The sequence below is a fragment of the Orycteropus afer genome, unplaced genomic scaffold, assembly GCF_000298275.1.
Source record: "Orycteropus afer afer isolate SDZICR_OR568_19922 unplaced genomic scaffold, OryAfe1.0 scaffold00182, whole genome shotgun sequence".
NCBI lineage: Eukaryota > Metazoa > Chordata > Mammalia > Tubulidentata > Orycteropodidae > Orycteropus > Orycteropus afer.
In genome coordinates this window covers 3,391,847-3,402,996 of record NW_006921769.1, presented here as the reverse complement: position 1 = coordinate 3,402,996, position 11,150 = coordinate 3,391,847, and the positions used below count along the sequence as shown (strand labels likewise).

At 38.1% G+C, this 11,150-nt stretch overlaps 1 protein-coding gene across 1 annotated transcript in view; it reads right to left on the bottom strand.

Annotated features, from left to right (window-relative positions):
- Positions 1 to 5,970: 5,970 nt before the first annotated feature.
- AKAP7 (A-kinase anchoring protein 7) overlaps positions 5,971 to 11,150 on the bottom strand; it is a 225,485-nt gene continuing 220,305 nt past the window's right edge. The window contains exon 7 of the mRNA XM_007947389.2: positions 5,971 to 6,167. Within this exon, the coding sequence (XP_007945580.1) occupies positions 5,971 to 6,167 (197 nt within the window). The remainder of the gene's footprint in view (positions 6,168 to 11,150) is intronic.

Here is an 11,150-nt window from a genome sequence, read left to right as displayed (position 1 = left end):
AGTATTGTACAAATTTGCACCATTATTTATGAACAAGAATTCCATATACCATATAGCTGCTTAAGTTGTCACTTTTCTAACATGAGTGAAAAAAATCAATGTAAATATGTAGGGCAGTGTCATACAATGGTAGTTTTTCCCTCACCCCAAAAATGAATCATTAAAGAGAAATCAACATAGGTTTACAGGAAACGAAGAATTGATTTCTCAGTGTTTTATTATTATTGTCTTTGATACTATAACAGAATTTCATAGAGTTCTATGAAGGACTAATGATGGAATATATAGAGAAATAAATATTACAGTTTATGTTTTAAAATCACCCCAAATATCCTGAATTTATCATCTATATTTAATAGATGCAAATATGTACTTTTGAGTTGATACAAGAAAGACAACACTAGCACCTTCCTTCAGAAGCTAAAGCTAAAGTACAAGGCTTATTATTCCTAAAACAATGATTCAGAGAAGAAGTGCTATAGCTGGTATTAGAATTTTAATTTTACTGACTTAGAGTGAACTGCACTAATATTCATTTTTACTGTGAATGAAATAATGCAGGGGTTTGTCTTTTTTGTTAGCATGTATAGCTGCTATCAAATTCCTTTAGGGACTTTGAAGCTAGTTTTTAAAAGTACACTGAGTTTGTTTTGTTTTCAATATGAATTGGTTGTGCCTGGAAAAATGAATTCAGGAATGCATGTACAATTTGTTCAGAGATAAAATTTGGGGTGAGATTTGAAAGTGATCAAAAAATAAAGGAGGATAGGTTATCTATTTATCAATGTATATTTAGAAATACTATAGGTTTGTTTTCTTTGTATAATGAAATATATAGTTAATTTGTCACATAATGTGGCAGTTGTGAATCTGTGATTGTGTGCAGAGGTGCAAACACATATTATTGGTCAGAGACTTGAAATGGCATCTAGAGCATTAAGTCAAAACTTCTTAAAGTATCTCCTATGGGGACCAAGTGGCTGCTGGGAGGACTGGGAGGGGCTGGCACATTCAGGGCTTTGGAGGGAATAAATCTAGTGCATCACAAAGGTTAGTCTACACTGAGAAGTAATTGATACAATAACAATTCAAGAATCTAAGAATGGGACCAAGTTCAGAGCTGACAGAATCTTTTCCTGTTGTTGAAAATAGTATTATCATCTCTTGAAATATTCATATAGGATCTCCTATTTTCAAGTGACTTACTTATCCCTAAAAAATGTAATTTGGTTATAAATGTGAATATGTGTCTTGGAACACATATTTGCTCTGTAGAAGAGTAAAAACAATGAAGTGTATGTATATACTTACGTATATAGAGAGAGTTACTTCAAGGAAATGGCTGACAGAGTTGTGGAGACTGGCAAGTCTCAAATCTGTGGGTCATGTGCCAGGCTGGAGGCTTTTGCTGAATCACATGCTTGAGAGGTTGACAAGCCCAAAATAGGCTGTTGATCCACATCCCCAGAACCGGAGGTCAGAGGATGACAAGTTAGATGCAGAATTGAGAGCAAGTGAGCTTTGCCAGAACATTCATATACGTTAGATGCAAGCCACTCTCCCAGATCACAAAATGGAGGATAATTACATAATACTGAGAATTGTGGCCCCACCAAGTTGACACAGAACGTTAACCATCACTATGTGCAACTGGGGCTTCCCTACATGAAGGTGACAATTAATACAGTGTATTCATCAAGTCTTCTAGAATTCTAAGCCAACAGATGCACTACAGTGGCCCAATCAAGAGAGGGGTATCAGGGTATCGTCACAAAGAACACTGGTCCAGGATTCTTAGAAATCACTGTCCAATTCACTTGTTCAAATTCTTTGAATTTACAGATTGGAAAACTGAGGCTGAGAAACATGAAATGAATTGCTCTAGATCGCATGTCAGTGGTGGAGCCAGATTTAGAAGCCGATCTGTCTTATGTCCCACGCCAGTGTTTTCAGCAACATCGCAGCCTTCCTATCAGAAGACAAGGTTACACCACAGCCAGTCCAATTTAGGACAACATACTCCAGTGATGTGACCTAATGAGCAAGTACTCCATGAATCTTTAAAAAAAAAACTCATTTTGAATAATTCAATCTTAAACTTAGATTTTGCCAACTGATTGATGTCTTATTGGGTTTTAAAAATGGAACCATAAAGATTTGTTTTATTTTATACTTCCCACTGTCTACATAAACCTGCCTAAATAAAGATGTCATTGATAAGGATTAAAACCCTTAATCACTAAATTAAATATCTGAATTTTTCCCCATTCCACCACATCAGAAGGCCACTCTCATAGACATCATAGAATTTCAGGGCTACAAAGAAGCTAGTCTTGTCAAAAGAAAGTGACTTCTCATGTTAGGCACCCTTCACTTGTAAAATGTATGGTACTTGCTGCAGAGAGGAAGTGGCACATTGTTGAAGGCGTGTTGACTTTACAGTCAGCCTTTGGGTTTAAATTTAGCTCTACCATTTATTATTAGCTTTATGACCTTGGGCTATGTCATCATTCAGAGCCCCAGTTTCCTAATCTGTAAAATAGTACTCATAACTTCCTAACAGGGTCACTGAAGAGAAAAATATAATAATGTGCCTAAATCATGTGGTACATAGCCTGGGATTTAGTAAGTATTGAACAAATTGAAGACTATGATGCTCAACTAAAGCAACAGTAAGACATAGAACCCTAGATTGCAAATGTATGCTATCTTAGTCTTTTCAAATTGTCCAGATGGACTGGGAATGGCTCCTTTAGAATAAAGATATTTATAGATACATGCTGAGAAGTGCTATCTTTCTTGAAATGTTATTAACTTAGATTATGGGATGGAGAAATGGCATTGGAACTTTGAGATGGAGCCTTAGATCGTGTCCAGGTCCAATTCCCTAATAGCACTGTGGCTTTGGTTAAAGAACTCAACCTTGCTGAGTCTGTTTCCTCATCTGAAAAATGAGACCAAAAATACATTTGCTTGGTAGCTAAGGGTTGATTTAAGTAAATCTTCTAAAACAGTAAGACCCTCCACCACTGGGAGCTGTTTCATGGTAAGGCAGTTCCCAGGTTTTTGTATCTAGAAGTCTTGCTCCTTTCGTTCTTCCTAGTGATGTCACTTCAGTAACACATTATTCACAGTTTATGAGATGCTATTTAGGTTTCTCTGGTGGCATAGTGCCTAAGGCACTTGACTGCTAACCAGAAGGCTGGAGGTTCAAACTCACCAGCCACTCCTCGGAAGGAAAATTGGGTGATCTACTTCCATAGAGATGTTGCCTCAGAAACCCAAGAAGGGGTTGCTTATGAGTCGAATCTACTCAACGAGAGTGAGTTTGGTTTTTTTTTTTAGGTTTCTTTTGAATGTAATGTTCTGTTGTTAATTCTCTGTGGAGCAGACTGATTTGAAATGCATTAAAAACTTGACAACAGTTCCCACCACACTTGTCTTTAGGTGCTCTGACAACTGTGCTATTTTAGCATGAAGCACAGGCACACAAGGGTGAAGAAATACTAAAACTAACAGAGGTCCTCTTTATGACTTCATTGTACCAACACAGATCCAATGACTTCCAAGCGTGAAGAGAAAAATGCGGAAAGGAAACAAAGGGAAAACAATATATTTATTAAGAGGCATGAAAAATGCAGAAACTCATTTATAAATAAATGCAATATAATTTACCCAATGAAAAAATAGCAAAAAAATCCATGAATAAACTGGATATTATATTTGAAATGCTTTCATACTAGATCTCTCAGTTCTCTAGTGCTGCTCTAACAGAAATACCACAAGGGGATGGCTTTAATAAACAGATTTTTTTTTTCCTCAAAGTTTAGGATCCTCGAAGTCTGAATTCAGAGCACTGGCTCTAGGGGAAGGCTTTCTCTCTGTGTGGGCTCTGGAGACAGGTCCTGTCTCTTCAGCTTCTGCCTCCTGGTTCCTTGGAGATTACCATGTGTCATCTCTTCTACCCCATCTCTACTTGCTAGCTTACTTTTAATCTTGTTTATATCTCAAAAGAGACTGACTCAAGATACACCCTACATTAATCCTGTCTCATTAACAAAACAAAGACAACTCATTCTCTAATGGGGTTATAACCAGAGGTAAACTCGCTGCCATTGAGTCAGATCTGACTCATAGGGACCCCTCCTCGGGTTTCTGAGGCAGTATCACTATGGAAGTAGATTGCCCAACCTTCCTTCCAAAACCACAGGTATAGAGGTTAGCATTTACAATACATTATTTTGGGGGGACACATTTTAATTCATAACAATCTCCAAACAATTTTTTCCCTCCATCAGGATCTATTGGTGGCAGTAATTTTACAAGGACTATAGAAAAAGCGGTCACCAATATTCATCACGTGGGGAAATTTTTTCAATAATTTTCTTCAAAAATAATCAGTGCAAACAAATACAGATTGCAAGGGCTAAGGTAAGACTTAAGGCTCATATTCAGAAAAGTAGAAAATAAAAATCCCAAACACTTATTTGTAAGAAATGAAAAAAGAAAACTACATTTTGATCAGTGAAAAATAATACATATGGATATTGTAAAACCTTCTTGGTCAATGATTACAATAATTACATTTATAAATGTTCATTCAAGTACTAATACTAAATAAGCATTCATATTTCCTATTAAAAATAACACTAGATGTAAACATGTATAAACAGTGCTTCTTTTGATTTAAAAAAAAAAAATCTTGTCACCAGGAGTTTAGTGACTCTTAAAACACTGATTTTTTTTTTTTCATCTGTAAAAGATTTTTCAGTCTATATGTTTTATCTGCAGTGACCCAAGGAACATCTCACAACAGCTAATTAAGAAGTCCTTTTTTACAAAATACTTCTCAACATTACAGAAAACAAACATTCTAAAGCAAAGGTTTAGCTTCAAACATAAGGGAGCAGAATCAGTTTTCTCTGGCAAAAAATGCTTTGTTCCTTACCAAATGTTGGCTTGCTGCTTTGTGGACAGTATCAGGAAACCCCTTTGGTACTCACCAAACAGAGATTCAATAAACTGAAAAGACCTCATGAACTGTGTTTCCATGATAGCAATGTAGAGTTTATGTCAAAGTCCCATTAAAATCAACATCATTTACTTGATCCCTATAGTTGATGAGTCTTCCTTCAAAAAGTTCCCTCCTAATTTTGGCCTGAGTCTCAGGCTTTAATAAAAGCTCCTTTATCTGTTTCACTTTGGATTTCCGACTCATTCTTTCTCGTTGCAAAGCTTCGTTAATTAAGTCCTGGATTCCCATAGGTTTCTGGCCTAAAGAAAGAAATTATATAACACGTTTTACATACAAATGCCAATGAAAACCATTAAGATACAGCACACTGACTTATCAGAAGAGTTTTAAAAAAAAAATCTTTAAAATGTTTGCCCACATTTTATAGAAAAGGTTCCATTTCACCAAAAATATATCATTTACATTTAATATAGCTTACAGTAAATTAAGATTGCTGCACTGTGGCAGCATACTTAGAACAGACATGAAACATCATATACTGAGATGAGATGGATGATGATTTCAACAGTGGCTATTTTAAACTCAGCACTTGGTAGCTTAGTGTTTTGACCTCAGATAGAGTAGCCCAAGTGCCTGCTAAGCAAGAGAAATGCAATATTCCATTTATGGCAAGGCCTCTCCATGGCCTGAAATTCGAATCCACAAGGCTTGATCCAAAGTCTCCTTTCCCTGTGCACAGCAAGAGCTTCTTGTAGGCTGAGGGTGAGGGAAACTTCAACCATTCTTCTTCCATAAATTAATTTCCTCTGCTAGTTCCAGCACTTCATTCCTCTTCTGTTATATCTCAGAAAAGCAAACACATCTATCATGAAAGTATTAAACAGGCTCCTCAGATTCCACGAGACCCTTAAGCAGCGTAACTCAGGTCAGTCCCACGACTTAGCAGAGGGGAACAGGGATGCTTCTCCCAGAGCAGTGGACCCAGGGCTCAGGTCTCATTTCCTGTTGTCATCACTGTCATTGATATTCCTATCAGCCTCTTCAGGCTTCACAGAGCTCCCATCCCCCGGCTTGCTTTTGCTCTGTGTTTCTTCCAGATACTGCTGGACAGCCTTGAGCACCGCGTTCTCCACCAGCCTTTTACTGAGCCTTACCAGTTCCGCATCATCAGGCTCCCCTCCGTTCTTTTCACCTACATTCCACAATAGAGAAGACAGGTCATTGATAGCATAGCGCTGTAGAAACCCATCATGCAGGAGCCAGCTAGTTCAGTCAGTTAAAAAGAGCAAATGTCCTTTAAACTGGTAAAACGGATCTATACATCCAAGACTACTGGCTTGGCTTTTCATTTGGTATTTGCAGAAGCAGGAGCCTGCCTATTCCTTAAGACTTTAGGTTGAAAGCAGTTCATTAGCCCAATCTAAAAATACTCTACCTAGCAATGTTGGAAGTTTCCATTTCTACATGAAATGTTGGTTCTTCTTACATCCAAGGCTAATTGCTGCTATAAAGTTCATCTGCCCATGACCTGGAGCTTCAGACATGTGAATTCACCAACTAGTTCTGTTTCTACTTCTCCTTCTTCACTATCAAATGGCAAGTAATCTAGAATTCCCTATACTACTTACTTAGGATCCCTATGATTACTTAGGATCATGTATTTTAAAATGCTTGGCAGGAGCTCTGGTAGCATAGTGCCTAAGGCACTTGACTGCTAACCAGAAGGTTGGTGGTTCAAACCCACCAGCCACTCCTCGGAAGGAAGGTTGGGCAATCCTACTTCCATAGTGATACTGCCTCGGAAACCCAAGGAGGGGTTGCTATGAGTCGGGGCCGACTCGACGGCAAATAACAACAACAACATGGACTGGGTGTTAATAAACTCTTCTCAGCACTCTTGGGAAGACAAAGGGAGTTACCACTGCTAAAAGCTGATTTAAAGTAGGTTTGTGGAACTAATACTCTTTTTTTTTTTTTGGAACTAATATTCTTTTAAATCTCAGTGCTATCATTGTAATCTAAGAAAATTCTTCAAGGAAGAGTTAGGATCATGATAGTAAATTACTAAATGTTAATATTTTATGATTATTTTGCTTCCCTGCTAGTGATGATTAAGGTTTAATGACTCCATCTTTCTTTTTACTGTAAAGGAGCTGGTTCTCCTCTACTCCCACACAACACATTTCCCAGTCACGCTGCTCCTTGTCTCCCATAACTGGAGAAAAGAACAAGGGGCTCTTCCACACCCACTCAGTTCCCCATTTCCTTCCATTGCATAGTGGACCTACAAAGGCAGATGCCTGGAGGCAAAGAAGTAATGGAAGGGCTTACTAAAGTCAACTCAGTTTTGGAATATCACTCATAGGCTCCAGAAAGTAAAAGCTCAGTGTTGCCCTTGAGTCTGGAACAGATGGATACAGTGGGTGTGAATGGAAAATTCACACCAATTGTGAATTATTACCCATATATACAGCATTATTCTCTCTCCTTACATGTAGCAGAGATTGAAGTAGAAAAACATATAAACCAAGGATAAGAACTGGTCCCTTGACCCTCTAGAGTGCTGCCACTTCTACATAATGCATATCTAGAACCAATCTGCTTATAATCACCCCCCCATCATTCCTAGCCACATTCTGAGGGAAGATAAGCAGCAGAGAGGATTAGTTAAAGGTCTATCTTGAGATGCTAAAATTGGGGAAATTTAGCAACTGCTTTCCCCTATCAAGAGTGTCAATATGGCACCCTAAGCCTGAGATCAAAAACCCTAGATAAAGCATTTATAGTACAACATATGTCTCAAACCGAATAAGCTTCAGCTTAGTGACATTTACATAGAACTCACTACATACGATGGACTCAAACATACCAAAGTCATCAAGATGATGTAGGATGAGGCAGCCTTTCATGGAATGGCTTACATGTCAAGCTCCATGAGTTACAGCCAATTTGACATCAATTAACAGCAACACATAAAGATGTCAGGATAGCATTAAAAGAAAGATAAAGAAATTCATCACTAATATCACATTTTGGGGCAAGCTAAGACTGTCCCTATCAGTTAGGATGAATGAGTATATCGCCTTAATCTTAGAACAGCGTTTACACTGTATAGATGACTTCTCCAGATGTATTACCTGGAACGATTTGTATAATGGCTCTTGAAATCTAAAAGGGAAAATCAAAATGCAAATGAAGAATACTTTTTAAGGCCCCTTCAAAACATCGAAGATGACTCTCTACATCTGCCACCCTACTCATGCTGTGTTTAGGCTGGATATCGTGTTCCTAACCCAAGGAGGGGTCGCTATGAGTCGGGGCCGACTCAACGGCAAACAACAACGACAACAACAGGGGCTGTTCCTGAATCTACTGCTCAGCTTTCTCACAGGTAAGATAGCAGGGTTACACATGAGCCAAGTTAACAACTTGATCTCCAAGATCCATCTCAGGTCTAATATTCTGTGCTTCTGGAATTACTACTGGTCCACAATGAAATGTTCCTGTTACTTAAAACATTAGGGGATTTAAAACAAACAAACAAACAAAAAATCTTTCTACAAAAAGCTAATTTCCCCTTCTATTTTCCTATTCTGTTTATGATTTTACTATTATCCAAGTCAACCAATTCAAAATGAAATTGTCACCATCTTAGACTCCTTCCTTGCCCTCTTAAACCCAACTAATCAACAAGTCTTGTCAATGTGCCCTTCACAAGTTCTCCCTTCTTAACGCATCTGGTCTACCTCCCACTAAGTATTTCTGAAATATCACTTTGCATTTCCATGGCCCCTACAGGAAAACATGAATGTGTTTTTCAAGGCATTCCACAATTTAACATTCCACCCCGATCATTCATCACTGCCAAAACTCCACCATTACTTTCCAACATCTTAGGAGCCTCTGCATCATTTCCTATTTCTAGTCTGTTCCCTCTCTTGTGCCATCTAATCCATGAAGTTTTCCCTAGCTAACCTAGTTGGAAATGATAAGCCTACATGCGTAGTACATGGTCATGCATTTGAAAAATGTATACTGAGGGCCTACCATATGCCTGGAACTCTTTTGGTTAATGAGGATGAAGCAGTAGACAAAACACAGCCCCACTGGTTTTCTTTCTTAACTTCTTTACAACTTGTGTTTATTCTTACTATAGTTATTCATTAACTACTGATTTAATGTGTATAGAAACCAGGTCTTGGACTTCTCAATCATCTCTCACTTTTCCAATATATAACACAGTTTATTAAACACAATAAGAGCTCTATAACTATTTGGTAGTAGAGTGAACTGTTGATTCAAGTTTTTGAAAGCAGTAGCAAGCATTTAAAAATTCTGTCTTCCTATAAGGATAGCACACCATGATCAGAAATCTGCATGTGGCCTTCAGGGAATGACAGGATAATCCAGATATCCATGTAAAAATCTCCACTCATTTTGCTTGATTAATATGGTCAATATGACAAAATATCCAGCCTATGGGGCAAATATTTACCTACAAAAACTAATCAACTAACCAAAAAAAAATAAACAAATTTATAAACTAATCTTCCAGATCTGGACTCCAGCCTCCGCTTAAGACTTCCCCAAAACACCCTCAGGGTTATCAATGCTGGTCCAGGCAAGAGCCTATAGGAAGGCTTATCATGGAGCCCTGCAAGAATACAGCAATTCAAAAATATGCATCTCCCTTCCAATTAAGCATTACTATGTTCCTACAATTAACAGACTTAATTCAACTTAAAGGAAAAAAAAACCTTAAGATTAAAATTATGCTGTATTTTTCTTCGGTCCACTACTGGAATGAAAATATCTGTCTCTCACAGTGACTTCTAAGATAAATGACGGCATACATTTTAACTGTAGCCTAGTTAACAATGGCAGATCAGCATGGCACTGCAATGTATACAGCTATCTTTTGATATTTCAACAAAATTATAGAGGAACAGTATTCTTGATGAAAATATTCTTTCTTAGTCTCTTTAGGTTGCTTAATGTCTGACTTTCTTAAAATGACAGGGTAACCTTTGTCTCTGGCACTTTATTTTAGAAATCCCCCAGAATATCTTCAATCAATTTCTTAGAAAAATACTGAAAATATAAAAGAAAGGTAATGAAAAATTCTTTTGTCCCTCAAGCACTGTAAAAGAACAGGCTAGAAACTATTCAACAAACTTCAAGCAAGTAAAGCCACACTCCCTAAAAGCTGCAGCATCATTAATCCATGGTTTGTACTTGCGATTCTGCTTTCCTTTATATTACCTGAGATCTCTGATACCAACCAGTGTAGGGATAAAACTGAGTTTTGTGCTTACAAAACAGAAAAATAAGTGAACTCCTTTGTGGTTGCAAGAATCATTTACAAATATGAGGATAATTTAAGACCAACATTAATGTGGTTCAGCTGGTATTATATCCATAAGACCAGCAGACCCAACAAACGCTTAACTGATGTCACACGGAGGACTTCAAGAGCCATCACGACCCCCAACCCATTCCAAGTACGTAAGTCCTTTGTCCTCACAAGGATAAATCACAGTAATTGTTCAAAAAAGGAAATGAAACGAAGCTTCATTATAATCCAATGTAGGAGTAAGGGAGAGTACAAACACATTAAAAGTTCTTACACACTCACATGCCAACATCTGCACAACTTTGTACTTTCTGTTCCTGCAGTGTAATTGTGTCCTCCTTAGAAGTGGATTTTCTTTTCTTTTTTTTTTTTCTTTAAACCAAGTGTGGTAGTTATGTTTGTGTGTCAACTTGGCTGGACCTGGCTCAGTGGCTGGGTAGCTGGTGGTAGTTATTCCCCATGATGAGACTGGCAATCAGCTCCATGGTGGGATCTACCATAAGCAGCTGAGAAGCTGCCTTTGAGTATGTGATCTGCTTCTTGTATATAAGGAGAAGCCTTGGGAATGGTCTCTAGCCTATGGCATGCTTGGACCCTGCATGTAGCCATGTCATTGTTCAGTAGCCTGCCATGCTCTTCTGACCTTGGGACTTACAATGGACTTGAATTAATGGCCTACTGTGTGGTTTGGTAACATCAGGATTGTGCCTTTTTACTTGTCAACCTTGGGCTTCCCAGCCTCAGCAGCCAATAGTTGTCTGAGTGAAGAAACACCTCTAGCTCCAGTGGGCCAGGAGCAGGAGGCAGAGCTGGATCCCAAGG